At 36.7% G+C, this 25,867-nt stretch overlaps 1 protein-coding gene across 5 annotated transcripts in view; it reads left to right on the forward strand.

The window, feature by feature from the left end:
• The first annotated feature begins 17,928 nt into the window (after positions 1–17,928).
• LOC120632299 (protein doublesex) overlaps positions 17,929–25,867 on the forward strand; it is a 265,049-nt gene continuing 257,110 nt past the window's right edge. For 3 of the 5 annotated variants that reach the window (XM_039902138.1, XM_039902139.1, XM_039902137.1), the window contains exon 1: positions 18,034–18,541. In XM_039902138.1, coding sequence (XP_039758072.1) covers positions 18,034–18,541 — 508 coding nt within the window. Of the gene's footprint in view, positions 18,542–25,867 lie in introns of all 5 variants that reach the window. The other 2 variants (XM_039902136.1, XM_039902140.1) reach the window with 1 other exon arrangement.

Consider the following 25,867-nt stretch of genomic DNA (forward strand, 5'->3'; position numbering starts at 1 on the left):
GGTAGATCTAATATTATAGGGTGTCATCATGTTATAAAAGCATTTCTGTACTTTTCTCAGACGATATGCAGATATCACTAATTTATTAAACCTAAAATGTAATATTCAATTGTCATTCTTAAGGCACAAAATATTAATTCTTACAAAAAGTCAGCTTGTTACAAGACAATTTTACGTAGATAAAACTCGTCCTTCATCATCATCACCATCATTAGTATGAACCCATAACCAGCTCACTATAGGGTACGTCTCTCCTCTGAGAATGAGAAGGGTTTAGGCCGTGATGTCACGTGGTGACACGCTGGCCCAGTGAAACTACACACGCCTTTTAAACATTATGGATAACTCTCAAGCATGCAGGTTTCCCCACAACACGTTTGCAGTTGAAGCGAGTGATATTTTAAAAGCGTAAACGCACATGACTTCGAAACGTTAAAGGTGCGTGTTAAAGATCGACTCGTATGTCCCTACGAAAGGGAAGCCGAAGCTTTACCCACTGGGATACCATCGCTTCTATAGCATGTTAGGTGCTCGTATAGTTTACGTGATAATGATACATATTACGGGAGGTTTCCATGAGTCCACGCGGACATTATAACATTACGTTACGACATATAGCTAACTAATGCAGCTGAAATCGTTAAATCATAAAGAAAACTCCAAAATTTCTAACACGTCAGACTGTGCCAGTTTCGTTCGATACATTGCAATAATTATATTATTATCGCGCGTCCTACTCTTAAGTACGATCTTAATTATGATAGAGTGCTAATTAGCCGCATTCGCGACTTGGAGTTCGGCACGGTCTTTTAAGATCTCTCAGGCTCTCAAAAGCATCAGCAGTTTCTGCCATGCGGTTCCCGCACGTAAGAATGACCAAGACCATTTGCATGACCAAGCATCTGTTTAATTATATAACAGACGCCAGCAGTCCTTGAGAACCTTAGTAAGATATTAGTACACTCGAAGTCGTAAAGTCTTTTGTGAATATCGACACGCCGACACGTCAAATATATCGTTAAATAGATCGTAGCTCATAGTTATAAAGCTCTTTGTTTACAGCTATACCTTTTGGTAGAACATTTTTGAAGTAACGTTCTTTTGGCCCCTTAGGGAAAAATTATGAGAGTTAATTTTTACGTTGAGCGCGCACACCGTCACAAAAAACCGACACTCTGAAGATAGCTATAAGGTTTGACAGTGTAGGTATACTTTCAATTGTCAAAGTCTGCGGGCGCATTCGGGTGATTCAATTGTACATAAACCTCAAATTTTAATGTTGGTTGTCCGATAATAAGTCTAATAGTATTCCAAATTTAACTATTTTTATTATGTCAATTTCTTTAATTATATAGAAATATTTTTTTGTGATATATTTAACTAACTCTTATTGCCTTATAATAAAACTTTCAAGGTATTAAATACCTTATTCTACAAACGTAGAATAAGCTGAAAGATGAAATTTTTGAAAAGATTTTACGCCAAAGGAGTATAACTTCTAACGCGTGTACATAAGTACACACACGTTTTTTATTTTAATTACTAACGGAAGTGTTGATAGCCTAGTGGTTAGGACTTCCGCTTCACTTTCAAGGGTCGAGTTCGAAGCCCAGTACGCAACTAAAATTTTTGTATGTTATCTAAAGTATTTAAAATATCTATATATCTTATATCCTATATCTTGCTTTAACGGTTAAAGAAAACATCGTGAGGAAACCTGCATACTTGAGTGTTCTTCAATGTTTAGTGATGGTCTAAGATGTATCAGGTATCACGCGTATCATGAACTGACAACTGAATTCTAAAAGCCAATACCAATGTCCAGCGCATAAAAAACTTACGACTACAGTGGGCTGGACATGTTCAACGCATGGACAAAGTCGCCAAGCAAAGAAGATTAGAAGCCAAAATTGCGCTGGATAGATGGAGTAGGCCGAGATGCAAAAGGCATAGGTTACTGGTAGACAAGGTACAGCCCCAACTCTATCTCCCAATATTGTCCGCCAGTTCGCCAGAAATCGTTGAAATAGGCCCTGGCCCACAAAGGCCTGTGTGTTTCCAGATCAAAAATAGTGAAGTGTATATCTGTTTCTTCTATGGGAAAAAACGCTTTCGTTCGTCCACGTAGAGTACATCGTAGTGCAATAAACACGTGTACTCTCGATGATGGCCACGTCAACACTAAGAACTTAAAAAGTCCCAACCTGTGCTTGCATAGCGAATATTGTTACACAAAAAACTTTGAAGAAATCAACACAGAATGACCAACTGTCAAACATTGGGCCGGTGTTGAGGCCAACATGTAGCTTAAATCACAGTTTTTCGCAATGTTTTGTCTCACTTGTACTGATAGCACCTTTCCAATGTCAGAGCATGATAAAACACTACGCAACATTTTTTAATCGAATATAAGTTACCTCTTTACAGCAACCTCATTTGTGGTACGCTGCATAGAACCGGAACGCTAAATCGCTTGGCGGTACTTCTTTGTCGGAAGGTTGGTAACTAGCCTCGGTCGCAGCCTCCCACCGAACAACTCGTCGTTTGTTAATTATGGGGAATGAGTTACAAATGGCGGAGTACAACTTGCAATTGTTTATGTACCTACAAAGATGATTGTCAGTGTGTTGCAGTGGGTTTGAAAGCCTTCTCTGTAATTTAGGCTCCGATCGATCCACTATGATTGGCTGCATCTCGCGTTCGGTGTATTATCATTTCATACAGCCGTATAATAAACTGATGAAAGCCGGAGCGAATAAATGGTACTGTAGACTGTATTCTGTATAAATACATTGGGAGAACGGCAACCATCTTTAATAATACGCCACAGATCAAGGTAAGTATATAGAGATGGAGGTAATAGACGCGTAAACAGTCAATGTAAAATTACTGAGAAGTGTATTACTGCTGATAGTTTAGTGGTTAAGAATTTAATCCCTTTTGAGATACCGTATTCGACCCGCGAACACACTGATAACTTTTCGGTTATATTATGTGTTTTAAATTTAAGTAATTAAATATCTCATGCTTTAACGGTGAAGCAAAAAATTTTGAGGACACCTGCACAAGTACCTAAGTTCCATAACGTTGAGTGCTCTCAAAGCTGTGTGAAGTCTACCAATCTGCACTTGGCCAGCGTGGTGGACTACGGCTTAGCCCCTTTTCTTTCTAAGAGAAAATCCCGTATTGGTAATGCGTTTATTATGATGGACAAAAAATACAACTTAACTCTTTCTGGAGTCTTTAAAAACAAACCACGTAGAGTTTTAATAATAAAAAATTGTTTTATTTCCCAGTAGTTTTAATTTAATTTGTATATTAAAAACGTTGATTTCGTGACTGATACACTCACTAATTCTAGGGTAGTTCATTAATTGTCCTAAAAGACTGAGATTTGGTATGAAAATCGACAAACTTGAAAGAATTGTTTGCAACTTCTTCTAAAAGTTACCAATTTGTTGTTATCACGTAATTTAACATCCAGAGTTGAAATACTCGTCGAAATTTGCAATGGAGATGGCAGATCGCCACCGTACATCAACTGACAGAAAGTTACAAAACAGCGAAGTTGCCAGAAACTGTCGCCTTTAATATTTTCATAGTTTTGTTTGACGTACTAAGTGGCCCACCTAATGGTAGGTAGAAAACCATAGCTCAACACTCAACATAGATCAACACTTTGCATGGCATTCAAAGTCCAAGGAAATGTACCTTCTACAAAGTGTCACCCTGTGTCCATCAACGTGAGGTGTTAAGCCTCATCATATCAATCCATTACAAGCCCACTCCAGGGCACGGGTCTCCTCCCATAATGAAAAGGGTACAGGACCACCACCGCCCACAGACCACCACGCTGGCCCAGCACGGATAGTCACACGCCTTTGAGAACGTTATGGAGAATTCTCAGGCGTGAAGGTTTCCTCACGATATTTTCCTTCACCATTGCAGCAAATGATAGTTTAAATGCTTAAAACGCACATAACTTAGAAAAGTTAGAGGTGCGTGGTGAGATTCGAACTCGGCGCTCGACGTCCTAACCACTGAGTTATCATCATTCACTTATTACACTGGCAACCGTATCCTTAAGACCGGAACTTCATTGCAACAATGCTGCTTTGCGGCAGAAATAAGCATGGTGGTAGTAGGTACTTCCACAGACGAGCTCTGTTACAAAAAGCTCTACTGCAATACATTCTGGTGCCATAAAAGAACATAACAAGTAGATCTATTCCGTATGGGAACATAAATTTACATTCAAATATAGGTATATAATATAACTCACGATCGACGCTTGCATAAATTATAAGTGCATATTAAAACTTTTCCACACAGTAATTGGCAGTAAAATATCAAAAACGTATAACATAACTATGGACCATAAACTGCAGAACTGCAGAATACGTCTGGAACGTAAAACATTTAACTTAGTGCGTACTAAAATCGTTATTAGTGGGCCACACCTGTTGTAATAACACTTGATGGTAACTAATTTCTTATTTGACCTTACTCTTACCCACCGGTATTTAATTAAGGCCTCACTAACCTCTGTGATTGCTTACAGAAGAAATTTGTTAGTTAACATTACAAAAACAAATCTCATTTTATAAATGTACGAAAACAGCGCCATCTTTTTAAGGTCGTGTGCCAACTGTGCTAAGACACTGACTTGTATAATCATTTAATTTGGCTTGTGTAATATGCAGGCCCTATATTTATATTCTTTATTTTTTGAAAATCACCTTTGTGGATCTTCCTTCGACTTCGACTTTGGCGAAATACAACGTGCCGATTTGGAACACCTAAAAGTCAAAAAAAGGAAAGGAAGAAGAAGAATATGCAGGCCATCAGTTCCTAACAAGCGTCCAAGCCAACAAGTTATTTCATTCTTTTCCACACGTGTTTCTAATATTACATTCTTTCACACATATTTCCTATAACACTGCATGATCCACGTCTATGCAACGAGGTGTCAGCTGAGACGCTGCATTTAATCTGTTTCTGCTCCGCTTTGATGCACATTATACAACATTTTGGGGAAATACATAAAACCAGAAGATGCTAAATTTCTTTCAGCAGGGCTAGCATAGGCAGAAGACAATTATTATCGAGATATACTCTCACGCCCGTGTGCAAAATAAATACAAATAGTGAGCCAAAACAACATTAATATACTTACTTAGATACATAGAGATTAATACACTTATGTAACATACCTACACATAAATACATATTGGCACCGGACGGAGGACTACACCCCGGCAGGGGAGACCAAACGGCCGGAGGTCAGGGCGACAGGCTAAGAAATCATTATTATTATCATTAATTAATTATCTCCCCGGCAAAGGATAAGATTCTTTCCCACCTTTATCACCTCTCAGAGCAATGGCTCACAAGTGGATATAATATCCAAATAATATATATGTTATTATTTAATGGAGAAGTTTATGCCCCTTTAATTTTTACACATAAGTATATATTATTTGGATATTATTTCCACTTGGGCGCCAGTACTTTGAGAGTAGATAAAGCTGTGGGACAATTTGTATCCTTTCCCGGGGAGAAAACTGTCTCCTGCCATGATAGCCACGGGGGATATGCATATTGCATGCCTTTGAGAACATCATGAAGAACCCTCAGGCATGTAGGTTTCCTCACGTTAACTTCTTTCACTTATAAAGCAAGTGATATTTAATTGATTCAAACGAAAACAACTTCGAAAAGATAAAGGTGCCAGTGATTGAACTCGGTACCCCCATACCCAAGTCCTGACAACTTGGTTTCATACCTCCATTTTACTCTTTCATCAATAAATAATAATAAAAGTTTTACTTCAATCGCGCGTAAAGGTTACACGCACACACTTTTTTTTAAATAGCGGAAACTACACAGACATCTGACGTAAGCGTCACTTCCGTCAGAAAAGAAAATCTGAGTTACTTCCTAGTCGCGCCCAAAGAAGTTTTACTAAAACGTAAATCGGAATAAACTATCAGCTTTTAATAGACACTAAATTTAACGCTTATTAGTCAAATGAGACAGTTCGTCGTTTTGTTTAGGTAACACATTTCACAAAACGACAATCTTTATCTCCCTGACGGCAGAAACAACCTTTTTTGATCTTATTAGACGGTTCCTGAATACATTTAAGCTCGAGACACACTGGCATGACAAATTATTATCACTGGAGTTGCCACGTTAGTGCGCTCCCCTCTTTATTTTGCATCTTTTATGTGCCTGCAATTTTATTTTGATGGCCGACTGGCGCAGTGGGCAGCGATTCTGCTTTTTGAGTCCAAGGCCGTGGGTTCGATTCCCACAACTGGAAAATGTTTGTGTGATGAGCATAAGTGTTTATCAGTGTTAAATTTTTTATTTATGATTTTTATCGTAAACTAATCGTTTTGTTAAAAATCAAAAACAGCCATTTTTGCGAACCTAACCTAACCTAACCTAACCTTGAATAAATATTTTTCACAAACATACGGGATCAATGAGACTTAACAATTTTATTATAATGGTATCCCAACTTTGCAAATTTTCTGTTTTTTAAGAATTTATGCAACAGTACCACTATTTTCCGGTTTAATTTAACCAGACCACTTATTCAATTTGGATCCACCATAATTAACTAAGTCAGCTCGATAAGGAAACACGTGCTAGATAATTAGGGCTAAGTAATATACACTGGTAATCGTGCATTATGGGGAAAACAGGGTTTCGGTTTGAATCCTCACTGATTCCACTCTGCACGGCTAGCATAGACAGGAGACAATTATATCCCCGGGGAAAGGATAAAAATGTATCTCCTCTCGCAGCTTTATCAACTCTCAGAGCACTGGCGCACAAGTGGAAATAATATCCAAATAATATATATGTAATATTAAACGGGGGGGTAAACTACTCCGATTTCCTTTTCCCGTGCTTTAGCAGGATGACACGTTAATTATATCCCTTGGATATAATCGGGGATATAATTTTTATCTGGAATATGAGTTGTATTCTATTTTAAAGATGAGGAGTTACGAAAAAATGAGCAACGAGTCGTAGGAGTATTTCAAGATCTTGGTCATTTCATACTTAACACTAAAACTTGCGAATCCAAAAAGAAAAGCAAAAGAAAGGCAAAGCCACTGAATAATAAAACTTTTTTTTAGATCCTTTACAAGTTTTCCTGTAACTGCAATCTCACCCTAATGTTAAATGAGGACAAGGGTTGGATGGTAGCTGGCTAACCTGTTAGGAGTATGGAAGGTATAATACTTATATTATACCTTCCGTACTTTACAGGTAAGCCATACCCTTAAACGTTTTATGGCTTACCAACCCCTAAGTGTTTTTTACGATTGTACCTACTGGAATAAGAATTAAGTTCTTGGCACGTTAGTGGGGTGGTAACTAGCTACGGCCTTACAAATACATACAAATACATAAAACTTTAGAGCCGGGTTTTGAAAATTGTACAGGACGTTGTCGCTGACAAATTCCGACATACCGCGTCGCATCGTCAGCCCGAGCTAAAACTTTGAATGCTGGCGTGATATTAAATAAACCATAACCTGCCTCAAGTATCGGGATATCAAATGAAGACACCTCGGGAAATAGAATGATTGACTAAAACTTAAAACGTCAAAAAATTATAGATAAAAACTTTATATACTTACTTGTGAAATAAAGTTTTTTATATAAATTTAGTTCGCAAAACTGACAACAACTCTAATATAAACTATGGCACCAAACATATATATATATATATATATAAAAATGTAAAATACTGAAATAAGAAAAAACTAAAAAATATTTGGTTGAAATAAAACTTAATTAAGGAATTATTTATTTCTTAACTGTTAAGCTTATAACACTAAAAGTTGTTTGAACTTTAATTTTTAAGTAAAAAGTTTAAAAGTTCTTTACTCGTTTCAAATCTGCCTCGGTTTAATAAAAATATATACAATACGTTGCTATTAATAATTTGCTTTAGATTTGCTGGCTGCGAAACTCGCAAAAAAAAGTGACATTCATTGTTTTCCCGTGGAGTCTCAAAATGCAAACCATTTTTTAATTATCTGTTTAAGAGATTAGCGCGTTCGGAAACAAACTCCACAGCTTCGTTATAAGTAAAGATATATAGACAGATGAATTATCTATTTGTATATTTAAGATGTTTGTAAATCGCGTATAAGAAGATAAATTGAAACTAAGTGCTCTCTCAAACGCTTTTGCTTAGTTTGTCACGGCCTATTGCCTTGTTTGCGGTTTATCCCTAATGATGTAACAACTCATTTCACATGATAACTTGCATGCCATTTGTAAAGGGGTTTATTTTGATATTATTATCATAGCTCTAATAACGAATAATTCATTAGAGTGGTACAACCTTTTTTAAAGAGGTACTTAGAAAAAAAAGAAAATAATAAAATTATCAAAAATAAGAAATAAAGAAACCAAAATGTACAATTTAAATATTTATTACATTTTTTTTTAAATAATAATGTTAAAAAAGAGCAATCTGCTGAGTTTCTTGCCGGCTCTTCTTGGTGAAATCTGCCTTCCGTACTGGTGGTAGTGTCACTAAAAACAGACGTTTCAAAAGTGCCTACTTAAACTGGGCCTACTTGAAATAAATTAATAAAAAAAATCCAAAAGTACACGCCTCATAATCTCATTTTTTTCACAATAAAATTGAAATTTTTTTAACTGAAACTTTCAATGCTCATTACAAATTTTTTTTTTCATATTAATTATTATTCATTTTTTGTAAACAAGACACGGGAATGTCATAATGATTGCACATTGAAAGTTACAATTAATATTAGCTAGAATAATTACATGGAAATTTAACGACAGTGAATTGAACGCTCATATTAACTAAGAAATTATGTCGTGTGTTACTTTAGATAATTAAAAAAAAAATTATTCCGATACGATCATTTTTTCGACCAATTTTTATGCCACATACACCCGTCCATACACGGACGTCCAGAAAAGATTATGTTTAATGTTATTATTTACTAGGTTAAACAAAAAAAAATGTTATTGAAATGTATTTTATGTGCCTGACAAATTATTTGACTTGATATTAGTGTACTCAAATTAACCTGTAAGTGCAATATAAATAACAAAAAATCAATTTCAGTTTCGAGAAAACTGCTTTTTTTGAAATGTCGAGAGTAGAGCACAACCTCAACGCTTCGCTTATGAGGCGTGCAAAAAAATATCCCAGGAATAGCTTGTGCCCAATCCCAGCACAAGTTTTTCTCTATCATTAATACTTTGATAACCTTCCTTACCCACAAGCGTACCCTAGAAAGTCTAACACGCGGCGCTATTCGCTTTCATATCTTTATTTTTAATAGGTACTCCCTACTTGAATTTTTAATTGTGCATGCAACGTACACTAAATAAATTGCGACTGTCAAGAAAAGGTCACGTCGAATAAAAGATATATTGTCAAAATAATCACAACTCTTAACATGTTGCAGGACATAAATTGCTAAGGTAAAATTATTATTTATCGGAGCACCTTACGCAATTCACCTTGCGTAGACAATTACAATATTATTTGATACTAGCATCTTCGCCTACGCCCTAGGTATTCCTGTTTTGTTGCTTCTCGCGTTAAACATAACTCTTCCTTTCATTATTTTTTTGTAACAATAATTTATTTATACACTTTATTTGTACACCACAAATAGGAAAAAAAACAATGGACAAAACAAAAATAAACTCAAAAAGTAGGATACAAAGGGCGGCCTTATCGCTTAGTAGCGATCTCTTCCAGGCAACCTCAGGATTAGGAAAACCAAGGGAAAACGATTGGTGGGGTGTATTATTATTATATACATACTTACGAACAATTACACACGAATACTTATCAAGATTACACACATAAAATACTAATAATATAAAAAATAATAAACTAATATACCTATATATACTTAAATATGAGTAAGAGTTAATCACTGTCGTCTTTATTGCTAAAGATAATGGGCTTTAACAGAATTTTTGAATATGTCGAGTGACCTTGACTGTCGTATGCTTATTGGAAGCCCATTCCACAATTCAGTAGCTTGGACCATGAATGAATGCTTATAAAACTTTAGTTTTATGAAACGGCATGCTCAAAGTCAGCGTACGACAGGAACGTAAATCAGACTGCACTTCAAGAAAATTAAATTTCTCCTTTAACTTACTTAAAGGAGAAATTTAATTTTCTAGAGTATCGGATCAAGCAGAAAACGGATCATGCACAAAAGCACTGCATACCCAAATTTTTATATATAACTAGTATTGGAGAGAATTTTTCCATTTTATGCTCTCTACCTGCTTTATGCATACCCTGGTCGAAAACTGGGCAATCTCCAAAGATACCCGACTTCAGGGAAGATCGGGTTATGTGGGGTTTTTACCCACTAAAACCCCCTCGGTGGCCACCATCGGCACTTATTTGGGAGGCTCCGGGATCTCCTAAGAACGCACCGGTACCTCCCTCGTACAGCGCATGTAGAGCTCGTCCCGGGCGAAAATATTCTCCCGACCTCATTTGCCTCGCTATGGGCTACGGCAAACTGTTGTCTTACCCGGGTCGTGTAAAGCCCCATCCTGCCCGACACGACCCGATGTCCCGTCATCTGGGACTATTGATCAGACGGGTCACCGCTCCTTAAACATACCCATTGATGGTAATATATTGGTTGCTGGGAAAAGATTATACGTCTGCATTTTTTAATGAAAGTAATCGGAGTAATAAATGTTGTACAGAAAAAATAAAAAGTAATTGAAAAAAGAATGCGAAAGTTACAGCTTAGAATAACAATAATTAAAGACAACTAAACACTTATCACAGTTGCGTTCCCGCTGGCCAGTATGCGTCATAGACTAGAATTTTTGTGTTATGAAAATTAAGCTTAATTTGCTATACTAGCATCCTCAGGAGATATTGACTTTAAAGACAACATCTCCTGAGGATGCTTCGGTTTCGGAGCGAAACGTGCGTAGAGGGTACATTTCCGAAGATCTGTTTAGTGTGGCGTATAAGGATTGAAGAAATTAAATTAACACCATACAGATTCTCCTGCTTTTCGCGGAGTACAGCAAATTAAGCTTAATTTTCATAGTATATCATGGATTTTCGCAAAGTAACGCCTGCCTCTATCCAATACTAGAACTTTTGGTTTATTCCAACACCCGAAATCGGAACACAGCAGTGAAGGTTTATATTAAGCTATACCTACGCTTTTTTGCGTCGATGGTTAAAAATATACACTTGACCAAAGCTCCAACTTCGAAGTTTCTATTTGTGATACTGGCCGAGATCCAGGTGCTATTGACCTAATCGGTACTCATGAATGCGGGTGTGATAGTTGAAAATAATCATCCAGGTCCATGGGATATCGACTTACGCAGACAAGTTTTCATGGGCACTTGCTTGGCGGTGTTATTACAGGCTCATGAGGCTGATATCTTCACCTGAACATTGGATTGCACATTGGAAGCAAGCGTTACTTTGCGGAATTCCATGATATACTTACAATTAACATTCAGCTTAATTTTCTATGCTATGGTTTGCAGTAAGGGGCTAACTAGTAAAGGAATAAAAGTAAATAAAGTAAAATAAAATAAATAAAAAGCCTTTATTCTACTACCAATTATTACATTATTAAATATTTTTTTATAACATTTTTACTAATCATTATTACAAATTTGAATTTATTTCATAAAAATTATATTAAGTTAATTGTATGTTATAATAGTATGCGGGGATTTTAATGTTGATATTTTACTTAGTAATGCAACTACGACTAGGTTGCTAAACTTATTTAAATGTTTTAATTTAAATTATGCTTTTAGTGAACCTACTAGAATCACAGCAACCTCAGCATCATGTTTAGATAATATTTTTCTCAACTGTGATATCTTAGGTAAATCGATAATAACCAACTTAAGATCAGATCATTGTGGCCAACAAATTACTGTTTTGAGTAATATAAACAAAGATGAACATATTGTCAAGTGTAGGCCGATAACTAAGAGCAAATTGACGCGATTCAAAGGTGAAATATCATCCAAAATTCCTGCCCTAGTCTTTAAGAACGGTCATCCTGACAGCATTTATGGTACGCTCTTTAATATTATAGAAAATGAATTTAACAAAATATTCAATTTCAAACATATAGATTTCAATAAAAAAATAAAGTTTAGCGATTGGGCAACTATTGGCATATACAAAAGTAGAGATAATTTGTATGAGCTCTATAGTGAAAAACAATATAACTATACTCCAGCTTTCCTACAACACGTAAAAATGTACTCTAAAACGTTTAAGAACGTTTGCTTTCATGCTAAGTCGCTATACTTTAAGGATCAAATAATAAAATCGGATAACAAAGTACAAACAACCTGGAAAATTGTTAATAATGAAACTGGGAAAGCTAAATCTCGCAACGTAAACTTTGAATTAATTATTAATGATAATAAAGTTACCGCTGACAGTGAGGTTGCAAGTACCTTTGAAAACTTTTTTCAGAGTTTTCCTATTTTGTTGACTGATTCACTTAATTCTTTACCTACTGCAGCTCAGAGTTTATTGAGGAACAACGTAAATGAGTGCAACGTTTTATTTAATTTTAAACATATATCTGTATATGATATAATAAAGAATTTTAAGTTGTTGAAACAGAAAAAAACCGGTGATTTATAGGGTATGTCTGTAATGGTAATATCTAACATTATAGACGTTATTGCCCCTTACTTAGCCATACTTTTTAATGAATGTGTTGATAGAGGTACTTTTCCAAATTTAATGAAACATAGTAAACTTATACCTCTATTTAAATCTGGCAATAAAAACGACATTAACAATTACAGACCCATTTCAATCTTACCAGCTCTTAGTAAGGTCTTTGAAAAAATTATATTAAATCAGCTTTTGAATCACTTCAATGTAAATAACTTACTACATCGGGAGCAGTACGGTTTTACTAAAGGTCGTAGCACCACGGATGCAGGCGCTAAACTTTTAAAACATGTGTACGATGCCTGGGAACGTTCGCAGAATGCCATGGTGTTTCTTGTGATCTATCCAAAGCATTCGATTGTGTTGATCATAAAACCTTGCTTCTTAAACTAGCCCATTATGGTATCAAAAACGTTGCACTAAATTTGGTTGCCTCTTATCTCAGTGACAGAACCCAAAGGGTTTGCATAAAAGACATTAAGTCGCAGGGGTCGGCTACGTCAATGGGTGTCCCACAGGGTTCAATCTTGGGTCCCTTTCTATTTTTGGTGTATATAAATGATCTACCACACCATGTCAGTGAAACCTGGTACATTGTACTGTTTGCAGATGATACATCTCTAATTTTTAAAACTGATAGAGGTAGAGACAACTCTGACGATGTAAGCCGTGCTATGTCGCATGTGTCGCACTGGTTTACTGTCAATAATTTACTTTTAAATGCAAAAAAAACTAAGTGTGTGGAATTTATTTTACCAAATGTAAAGAAAGTTAATAAAAATATAATAATAAATGGAGAATCACTAAAAATGGAAGATTCCACAGTTTTTCTGGGCATGACCTTGGATTGTAAGCTTCAGTGGGGTACCCATATAGATACACTAGCAGGTAAACTAAGCTCGGCTGCCTACGCCGTCAGGAAAATTAGACAGATTACTGACGTAGAAACAGCAAGACTTGTTTACTTCGCGTACTTTCATAGTGTGATGTCTTACGGGATCTTATTATGGGGCAAAGCTGCTGATATTGAAACTATATTCATATTGCAGAAAAGAGCTGTACGGTCAATATATAAACTTAAATCACGTGAATCCCTCCGTGAAAAATTTAAAGAAATTGGTATACTTACGGTAGCCTCACAATATATTTATAACAATATAGTATTTGTAAGACAACATATTAGTCTTTATAAACAAAAAGTGGATATAAACAGTCGACTTACAAGAAATGGTCATAAATTAGTGACATCTGCATATCGTCTGCGAAAGGTGCAGAAATCATTTGTGGGATTGAGTATACGCTTTTATAATATGATTCCTAAGGTAATTTTGGACCTACCAATGCATAAGTTTAAAGAATGTGTTAAAACACATTTATTACAGCGAGGTTATTATACAATTGATGAGTTTCTTAATGACAAGGTTGCTTGGAAGCATCCGCCTCCGCTTTCATCTCTCACAAGATCTCTCATACGGTATATCGGAAATTCTACATATGAAGTTGCGGGCATTCGCTATTTAAATAAATAATTAAAAAACTATTTTCCCATAGTTGCCAGCTGAATAATGAGGATGATGAATATATTAGCAGTGTCTCTGTGGTCAAGTTTTTATTTTGTATAAAAAGTAACGGTATCATTTATAGCCTATAACAGTCCACAGCTGGACAAAAGGTCTCTCATAATGAGAAGGTTAGCCTATAATCACCACGCTGGGCAAATGAGTAGGTGATCGCAGTAGATAGTAGTAGCACAGTCTGTCACGAAGGGACATCAGGGTCTACCTTCGACCCTGGGAAGAGTCTAGGGTTGCCAGACAGTCGGGAATTGGCGGAATTCTCCCGAATTTTTGTATGTCCTCCCGACTCCCGACAAAGCAAATAATCTCCCGAAAAACAAGTTCGATAATTTAAAGTTCACATTTTCGTCAAACGAAACTTGCAAACAACACACAAAAAAAAAATACAAATACTTATGGCAAGAACAAAAACAATGAACATGCTCATTCGGTTTTTATCTTATGTCACAAATACCTACTATGTTTTTTTTTCTTATATCTACAGTGCAATGTAAAAATATTTTTGTTTACATAATATATTATGTGTAATTAACATTATTAACTTATTTTTTTATTTCTCCCGACCTAAGCCCTAAAATCCCGAAAAATCGGTTATTGATCCCGATAACAGGAAGAACCGATCTGGCAACCCTGGAAGACAGCCGCTTGCTGAATGCTAAAGCAAAGCAACCTCACAGTGACTTACGTATATGAGGTCGGGAATCATTCTTCCCGGGACGAGCTACAAGCTTTGTGTTGAGGGAGGCACCGGTGCGTTCCTTGGAGATCCGGGAGCCTCCCAATATATACTGAGGCTGGCTACCGAGGGGGTTTTAGTGGGTAGAATTCACCACATAACCCGAATTCTTCTGCAGAGAATCGAGTATCTTTTAAAAAGATTTCCCCCCGCCAACAAAAAAAAAGTAGTAGCACAGAACACACAGCTGCCCGGAGAAGGAGAACCTTAGACGCCTCTATATTCTCCTAGACGCCTGATATGACACCCGTGGGAAGAGGTGGTGACAACTGTATTCAGATCTGCCATTATTACTCGTTAGGTATAAAGGCGTCTGTCAAAGCGGTATGCGTCCTATAAATTCGGTTTCGTGCAAATTCCATGCCTACCAGCTACATTAAAATTGGTGCCATTAGCTTAAAAGTGGATACTGGATTGTAAAACACACGTTCCAATCTTCTGTGACGTAACGCACGCATCCAACGTCTTGAATGCAACGCACACCTCCAAGTGAACGCACACACGCGGAATAGTGGTGTGGTTACAAGAGATTTGCACGAGCGTACGTTGCACGCGATCGGATGGAAATGCTACGATACGATACGACGCTTTTGCATCATTTGACACTACGCAAGACGGGCGCCTTTATTAGCGTGCATTGTGTTCGTGATATTTTATAGTGAGAAGGATCGCCCGTCAGATATTGCATTATAACTTATTTTCGAAGCTGTCACATGGCTGTGGCACTGTAATAGCCACAGATTTCCCATTTGTTATCATCATCCGCAGCTTATTGAGACGTTGTTAGAGCACAGACCCAACAAGCTGTGCCAATACGGGTTGGCGACCCATTTATTATATCGCATTTAAAACTGATCAAGCGATGTTTAATTTCGTGGGTAAGTATATCTTTTTGATAGAGGGTGGTGATAGCGTAATGGGTAAGAATTTGGCTTTCCTCTCGGGGGCCTAACTTCTCAGGGCATCTAACTTTTCAGGGTTGAGGCAATTAAATATCGCTTGCTTTATGGTACAAGACAACATCGTGAGAATACCAGTACTTTCGTTCAGGTACAAACTTTCTCAAAGACGTGTGAAGGCTAATGCGGTGAACTAGGATCGCAGACAGAGAAGGATTTACCTTCTCATTCTGTGTAGGAGACCCGTGCCTTGTAGAGCGTGAGTGCAAATAGTGAGAACTAATAGTTGATAATGATGACTATTTGAAACATTTGACAAATATTTCGGTTTTTTATTAGTTTTTTATTGGGTATAAAAGTTATAAATAACTCTACGTTCTTGCTAAAAACAATAGATTCCACAAAAATGAATATCAAAGTTTTAAATGATTACATATTTAATTTATTTTAAATATAAGAAGCTCCAACAAGCAACAATCATAGCCATGTCAATGTAATATAACCAATGTTTTAATCTAGAAATAAAAAAAGTAAATCTTAGAAAAAAATTCTAGCAAAATTAATTCAAATTTTAACTTTGAACATTCTTAAGATTCTAATGTCAAAAACTATATTTATTTAAACACAGATGTCGCTGTCAATTTGCCTGTTTTTTTTCATACAAATTATATCCCAAAAGATTATTAAAAAAGGGGTAATATGCGTGTATGTGTAAAATACGCGGTATAATCAATGCATGGTAGTGGATGTATTTGATTAAATATATGCATAATTAAAAAAATTTGCTCTGAACTCCTTCTCTATATAAATTATAAGTATGATAGGTTCTCTATAATTTAATATTACTTCGTCCACGCAATTTTCATAAATAGACTTGTTTATTAAATATGAAAATAATATATAAAAAAATATATATATAAATAAATTTCATCCAAAACTTATGAACTTTTTATTTTTGGTCGTAATATGGTAGTTAACTAATTTCAGTATGTCAGCTTACTATTTTTAGCTATTAGGTGTAACGACTTTAGTTTGATCGTTGTCCTCTATTAATCCTGAATGTTCAAAACTGTCTAGTAGTAAAGATGTAGATACCATAACAGAGAGTTTAGTCACATAACATTGTAATATTGAGTTTAAAACAAAAATAACACTTACTCTTAATTCTTTTGAAATCAACAATTTATTCACTTCGTAAAAACAGCAAACTAAAATTTAAAATAAAGTTTAAAGTAATGGATTCACTCTATTCCACTCCACTTCTCGCCTCTCCACTTTCTGCCGCCCTCTTCTTGCCACTCCACTCCGTCGTTACTAACATTCATGAAGAGTTTGCAGCAATTGCAGTGGTGTTTTTCTATTGTCATAAACATTTTGCTTGCCGCTTTTGCTTTGATCTGGTTTTACCTGCCTTATTCTAAAGAGAAATAGCAACTTGCAAAATGCAACTTTGTTGAATTGACTTATGAGGAAAGTGCCTGCCTAAATATTACACCAGACTATTTACTTGCAATTAAGCCAACCTGTATAAATAAGGAAAGAAAATTATAAGACATATTCGTGCCTTTATTTAACTAAGAACTAATTTCCAAACATTAGATCATGCGCATGAGGAATAAATTTGATCATTTGCTTATTATCATTTGAATCAGCCGTAACATACAGAATGTAGGGATATTCTTCTACTTACGTAACTATAGGTAGATATCTCGTCGTTACAAAGTAAAAATGTAGAGAGTTTTCAATCGCTCTACATTTCACTACTTGAATAAAAAACTGTGTTTCAGTATAATAACTGCAGTATAATAATTATATCCGCGGTATTCGCATGGAAAGTGATTAAAACCTTTTAGGTTCGTTTATATTTGTGTCACATCCAGTACTCTATAGAGCCAGGGAATGCACACTTGCATCGTGCACAGCAATAAATGCAGTAGCGCGGCGAGGTGGGACGCGGGGCGGGGCAGTGCAGCCGGCGGCGGGCAATCAGTCGCATCGTGACCACGCGTCGCGTTGCACGTCGTCCGCTCACCGTGCAGCGCGAAGCGCAAACATCGCGAAGTGTTTACACTGAGTACCGACCGCGCCATGGTGTCCGTGGGCTCGTGGAGGCGCCGCACTCCCGACGAATGCGACGATCGCTCCGACCCCGGCGCTAGCAGCTCGGGGGTGCCTCGCGCGCCGCCCAACTGTGCGCGTTGCCGCAACCACCGCCTGAAGATCGAGCTGAAGGGCCACAAACGCTACTGCAAGTACCGGTACTGCACCTGTGAGAAGTGCCGCCTAACGGCTGACCGCCAGCGGGTCATGGCTCTACAGACCGCTTTGAGGCGTGCCCAGGCGCAGGACGAGGCGAGAGCGCGCGCTATAGAGTCCGGCTCGCAGGACCCTAGAGTGGAGTTGGACCGGCCGGAGCCTCCTATAGTTAAAGCCCCACGAAGTCCAGTGATACCTCCACCGCCACCGCGCTCCTTTGGCTCAGCCAGCTGTGACTCTGTACCCGGGTCTCCCGGCGTGTCGCCGTACGCGCCACCACCTCCGCCGTCAGCGCCTCCACCACCCGCCATGCCACCTTTATTGCCGCCGCAACAGCCCGGTTAGTGCATAGTTCTTGTTAGTGTTAATCCTATACGGTTCTACAATAAAGAAACTTATGGACTTTATTTACATTTCTTAGCCGGTCTGAAGTTTAAAAGATGTGATCATTAATTTCCCAAAAAATATAACTTTCAGCCACTTTAAGATAATCACTAAATATAACGTCAATCTTACAATCTCTATTGAATTCTTACAAACAATACCTGCGCCAGGCACTCGTGATTTAGTTCCGACCGGCTACAATTGAACTAACTTACAGAAACGTTAACTTTAAAATCAGTGCATTCTTTTTCTGGTAATCCTGTATTTCTAGCGAGATGTTTAGCAATACTAGTTACGCAGTACATTTGATTTTGAACGACTCTATTTTATCAAGAAAACCGTAAAAATATTATATGCAGTATTGGAATACCTTAGCAAAAGTGTTGTAATATTCTAGACGCCGCGCGCCCCAATTTTTAAGACTTCACGTTGTCGTCAACTGCATGCTTTTCCTATAATAATAAAAAAGAAACATTCTATGTCTGACGGATCAAATATCCTGCAACGAAACACAGAGACAAAACAAAGATAGGTACTTAACTAAGTACACAGTACACAGTCTTAGGTTGCAAATACCTTATCACTTATAATGATCTTTAACCTGCAATCTGAGTTAAACCTGTTTAATTCATAAGGGTGTTTTTGTACCACAAATTTACATTGATTTGCTCTAAAATAAATGTGATAGATTTTTTATTACGATGAGGCAAGATAACAGTGAAAATATTAAGGAAAACTGTGAAGTGGCTTTTCTAAGACAGTGGCATAGATATGTTTTAAAGATATTCCAAAACCGTTGCCAGTTTTTTCCTGTTAGATCCAAATGTCTTTTAAGGGTTATAACGCTGGCAGTAAGGTGGACAGTTATGCACAGTCCACAAAGTAAATACCTAGGTAGTACAGAATTAATAAGTCAAGTCAACTATTCAACATTTCGCGTCTGCTGGAGATTACCAATTCTGTTATGATACACCATAGAATAGATGGCAACATTCACAGGTAGTAGTTACGTGTAAGGCAGTGTGATGATTCTATTGCCCGGCTAGTTATAATATTGAAATGTAAACAGAACCACGCCAGTTCTAATTTGTATGAGGATCGCGAGTAGTTTCGCACACACGGCTCTATGCAATCTAGTTATTTTAGATTAGAAAGTTACTTTCGATCATCTATACTGTAAAGTAAGAATTTGTTTACTTAAGCATGTTAAACAATAACACTAAGCGAATAGGTAGGCTTTAAAAATCTATATTCAAACCATTCAAAAAGTAATACAAAAAATATTCTTTAACGAAGTACTATTTATTGGTTAAAAAAAATAACAGTGATGTAAAAGATAATAAAATTAATGCTTTAGGGCATAAGAAGCACCTTTCTAGCACTCGGCACACCACTCTTCGTCTTTACCTACTCCATTTTCCGCTGTTTTGCGAATGACCTACGTTTTTCGCAAAATAACCGAAAACATTAATAATAATACTTGTAAATAGTTACGTTTTTATTTACTACTTTTACTACAAGTTACCTTTGTCGGCAGCGGGCACAATCATAATACCTACGTAGCTTTTAAGTACTTAAGGCCTTTATAGCCATACTTTGATGGTGGCTAGCCTGATGTCGAAGTTCACGATTATGAGGATACATGTGTCAGAACATCAACATTGTAGTCCTCTATTTTTTGTAAGCCAGGACAATAATTTCATGCTAATGTTTGAAAATAGCCTCTGTAAAATCCATGATTGCTGATGGAGGAATTTTATCCTATCAACTTAAAAGCCTAGTGGGGAAGCAAAATGATAATATATAAATGCATGTAAAAAGAGCGCTAACTATCTACTCATTTTACATAAGAAATTGGTGGTATAATAGGACGGCTGGCTTAGGATAAGGGCAAGAAGAAGAAAGGTTGATACCTATATAATAGTACCTACTTGTCTGGATACAGTTTTGTGGTTGGTATGTCCATATGTTTTGCTTATATGCCCTACTAGTAAAATACCACGAATATAAGAATATAAATTGGATTTAATGAACCCTATATGTAGGTATATGTGGATTTCTTTCAGGCCTATATTTTATACATATTTTCTTTATTCTTTAAAAGTAGGTGTATAGTTAGGTAGATACAACGTAAAAAAAACGCTATGAACAAAAAAACATTATTTTGGACCGAAAAAAGTGGTACTTTTAATCTGTATATCGTGCAGAATGTTGGATTTTTCGCGCTAGTGCTTTTTAATTTTCCATTTTTTTACTGTTGTTCCAAGCCATACAAACCAAACTTTGTTTGAATTTTCAATCATTTTAATAACGTAATTTGGGATTGCAACTTCATAATATATCTATAGTGCGTTTAATTAAAACAATAAAGTGGCACACTTTAGGGTTTTCTAATAATAAGAATTCTCCAAAACAGCTAAAATTTTAATGGCTGGATGATTATTACGAGTGACCGGTTAATTTTTATGGGAGACCGCTGCCTACTTGAGTATTATGAATGACCGTTGGCTTTCATAAACTTCTTTGCTAGTGAATTAAATATAAAGAAAAGTATTTATTCCTTTTTGATGAAGTTGCTACTATAATATATGTTTCACTTTAAGTTTGGCAGAAAGGTAACAACTGCATTATTGACATGTTGAAAAAAAGTGTCTATTTACTTAACTAAAAATTACTGTTGATTTTAGTTGTGTGGTAATTTTCCGCAGATGATTAATAGTTTGTTTTATAAAAGTTTGTAACTAACTTAGCTAGGTGACTGTAATCTTCACTCATTCCCACTCTTGTCACTGGAAATACATGCTTTCCTCACTTTCATCGAAATGCACTAAAAAATGCGGGTTGGTGGGCTCCAATGGGTATCCATTCTCCACTTCGGATATTTATTAAGATAAAGTTACCCGCAAGAATAAGCTTGCAGTCCTCTGCGACTTTTCTTATTTAAACGAATGAGTATTATTTAAAACTAAATATTAAAGAAAAGATTCCACTACATCATAACAACAAAGAAATCGACTATAGATCGTTTAACGTTCCACTGGCATTTGGCTATCATAGCATAGTTCATTTTATTTGTTTTGCTGCGTTGAGTAGGATTTTACTGAAACAATATCATTACTACTTGGTCTTTAAATGCAATAAGGTTTAAACTCGTTTGAAGGACGAATAATTTTTTACTTTTGCCACTCCCATAACGCTGAAGTAAAAGGCAGAAGTTCACCACGCTGTATCATTGCGGATTGGTCGACATACGCGTTTGAGTACATTATATCATGATGTTTTCCTTCACCGTTGAAGCAAATGATATTTTAATTGCTTTAAACGCACAAACGAAAAGTTTGAGGTTCGCGCTGAGATTCTGCGATCTGGGAACTCGGCCCCCGAAAAGTGCAGCCGAAGTCCTAACCACAATGCCATCACCAATTCACAGCCAAACATGTTCACGACATTGCGCCGGTGGGTGCATTTTCGATACACTTCAGTCTTGTGTGAGACTCGGGACGCTGCAAAAATTCAGCATGGTGTCTCAGTCGTTATAACGATGTTATTTACTAGGAATAACACATATCGTTTATTATACTTGCACTGTCCTTGACATTTCAGCAAGCTAAATAGGCTACGCGGCGATGACAAAGTGAGGCGAGACTTAAGTGATGCTCCCGATATTACTACACTTTAATATACAGTTTGCGTGATTGATAGGTTACACGTGACAAAGTCAAAGCGATCTGAACTCGAGATACCGTGATGCTCTCCGGGTACATTGCGTATAGAACTTTGGTTCATTAAGTGAGATTTACGTTACGAAATTTATAAATTCAATAAGAATGTCCACTGCTGAATATATTTCTATCATCATTGTCATCGTCAACGCATTACCTTCCCTCTACCGGGCACGGGTCTCCTCTAAAAATGAGAACGGTCTAGGCAGACTTCACACGCCGTTGAGAACTGATTCTGGAGAACTCTCAGGCATGCAGGTTTCCCAACAATGTTTTCCTTCACGGTTAATGCAAGTAATCTTATATCTTTAAACGAGCAATTCTTATTTATATGTATATATATGTAATTGGAATATCGGAATCGGCGACGATTTTCATGAAATTTAGTATACAGGGGGTTTCGGGGGCGATAAAGCGATCTAGCTAGGATTAATTTTTAGAAAATGTCATTTTATTCGTGTTTTATCGATAAATATATATATAATTGGAATCTCGGAATCGGCTAAAACGATTTTCATGAAATTTAGTATACAGGGGGTTTCGGGGGCGATAAATGGATCTAGCTACGATTCATTTATATTGGAATCTCGGGCAAAAACTGCAAAAAATATTTTTGTTGAGAGATTCTGATGCGTGCGATGCGTAAACGGTAAACGTTACGCCAATCGACGGAATTATGTAGTAAGTATATCGGAATTGTTGTTTCTTTAAAGTTCTGTAAAACAGTCCGCCACAACATACGAATATTTTTTTAAGTCGGCTCATTCGCGGACGACTTCGCGCGGGTCCGCTAGTATTAAATTAAAAACGCACATTACTCCTAAAAGTCAGTGGTGCGTGCCGGGGCTCGAACTCAGTCTCCACGAAAGGAAAGCCGAAGCCTTACCAACTAGGCTGCTAGACGTAAACTCCTCGCGTACGTCCTGCAATCAGAATTTTTCATTGATTTTTATCTTAGCTACACAATAACATACTGTAAAGGAAAAGGTCACCTTATACGGTCATATTTTTTTTTTTGAGTAATATTGAAGATCGATTGAAAATCATAGTACCTTATCACAATAGGGTTATTGTGGCCTGTTTTTAATATATGGGTGTATGGATCCGTGGACTTTTTTTTTGATCTAATGAAACCCAATTCAAAATTCAAATTCAAAAATTCTTTATTCATATAGCTTGAATTACACCTGGTCTAAGAAGACCCCTTCAAACTTAGTCGGGTAATTTTTTTCGTTATCGCCAGATAACAAAAAATATTCAAAAATTCTTTATTCATATAGCTTGAATTACACCTGGTCTAAGAAGACCCCTTCAAACTTAGTCGGGTAATTTTTTTAAATTTTTTTAGAATTTTTGAATTTGAATTTTGAATTGGGTTTCATTAGAACATTATTATTATTACATTACATCGTATTTACGCATTACGCACTTCCCCGTGAAGTGACCTCCGAGTCCCTCAACTATGACTGGTCCATCACCAAGATGTCAAACTTCAATTTAACTCAATTTTGATTTCACGGCTCAAGTTTCTACCAATTGGGTATAATTTACTTCGCCAGTGGCACGTGGGATGGCTGCGACACGCGTTTGAGAAAGATCGTTAAAAGCTGAGGTCCTAATTTAAATTTTTTTCGCATTTTAATAAATAGACTTTTTGGTTCCCCTTCTTATTAACCAGTAGCGTTCTGTCAGTATTATATTAATAGTAAATAATAATAATTATTATTATAAGCTGTAAATAGTAACTACTACTGTAAATAATTACAATTTATTTAGACCTTAGCAACGAAACAAACCACCCATCTAACCCGTCCTCATCTGGAATACGGCCTTAACTCCTTATTGTGGGAGGAGAACCGTGCCCTGCACGGCTAGCATTGGCAGGAGACAATTATCTCCCGGGGAAAATATAAAAATGTATTTCCTCCCTTAGCTATATCAACTAACTATCAGAGCACTGCACAATAACATCACAATAAAAAGCTCGCTCATTTATTGCTGTTGTATCCCATACCTTAAGCAGTCATTGTGAAGATGGTAATATCGTGAGTAAAAACGAATCTCTAAGTCAATCAGTGTATATATACGAATGTACTGAGACGTCCGCTCTGGCGCAGCGGGGAACGCTGTGGTCGGTGTGGAACGAGGTGTGAGGTCAAAGGCTCGGTAAATTTATAATTACTGAATTTTGTCAGATCTGTTCTAACGAGAGGATTCTGTCCTGACTAATTACGACTGCCAAGCGATTTAGCGTTCCGGTACGTCACGTAGATACCGACTCGGGGTACCCATATAAATTACAGTATAAACTGGTGCTCCTTTAAGCGTCCTCCTTTGCGCACAAGTGGAAATAATATACGAGGTCAAACTTCTCTTATTCCATGTTCCCTGGCTTTAGCAATCGGTACACGTTAATTGTATTCCTTGTCAGGAGATATAATCGGAGGATATCATTTTTGTCTCCTGCCTGTGCTAGCCAAGCTGTAGTGAGGATATGATGATGATAAATATACTACGACAATACACACATCGCCATCTAGCCCCAAAGTAAGCGTAGCTTGTGTTATGGGTACTAAGATAGCTGATGAAAATTTTTTTATGTATATAATACACATAAATTCTTATAATATACAGATAAACACCCAGACACTGAAAAATATTCATGTTCATCACAGAAACATATTCCAGTTGTGGGAATCGAACCCACGACCTTGGACTCAGAAAGCAGGGTCGCTGCCCACTGCGCCACTCGGCCGTCGATGATGATAAACGAAACACATTCCTAGTGGAAGAACAGCCTAAAACCTCTTGTGCACCTAGTAACCTATCCCCCAACGAAACGTTCTACTTAGATTACTGAGCAATTAATTTTGGTCGGCAACACGATAATTCAAATTGCATCTGTGTACATAATAATAATACGGTGCGATAACAGCGTGTCAGTGAGGTGATGCAGATAACATTCATACCTTACATTGATGCAAGTTGAGCTACCTACTATTGTTTGCTTTTTTTTTTTGTAAGTGCACTTAGTGTCGCAGGGTGATATGCAAACGTCGAAGTTTTGTGAAAAACCTAGGACGATTGGTAAAGATCGTATAATAATAATTTTGTAAAGGCAACCAAGGAAATTTCTTGAGTGAGACAATTATTTTATTTGTGACAAGGGTGACAAATTACAAAAAGCTACTTTTTCATTAACTCTGATTAAACACAGGTACAGAAAAAAAAATCTAGTTTTAGCTACAATGAGGATTTTTTTCGCAGATGTTAGGACAAAGGCCGGAGAAAAAATGTTACGTTAGGGCGCTCTGTTCTTTTGTTAGAATCGGCTTTATGGCTATAATTATAACTTCAAGTCTTCATGTGTAAGATTAAGTATATTCTACATCTTATTCTACATTTATTTTTGGTATTGGCTTAGATTGATCAATAGTCTCAGGTATTACGAGAAATGAACTCAATCCGCAAGCATTTAAGCGGTAATAAATACGCATTAATTACCCAATAACACATGAATTTATTTATGTTCTCAAATAATCAAACTGGGTTATGGAAAC

The sequence above is a fragment of the Pararge aegeria genome, chromosome 19 (assembly GCF_905163445.1).
Source record: "Pararge aegeria chromosome 19, ilParAegt1.1, whole genome shotgun sequence".
Taxonomy (NCBI): Eukaryota; Metazoa; Arthropoda; class Insecta; order Lepidoptera; family Nymphalidae; genus Pararge; species Pararge aegeria.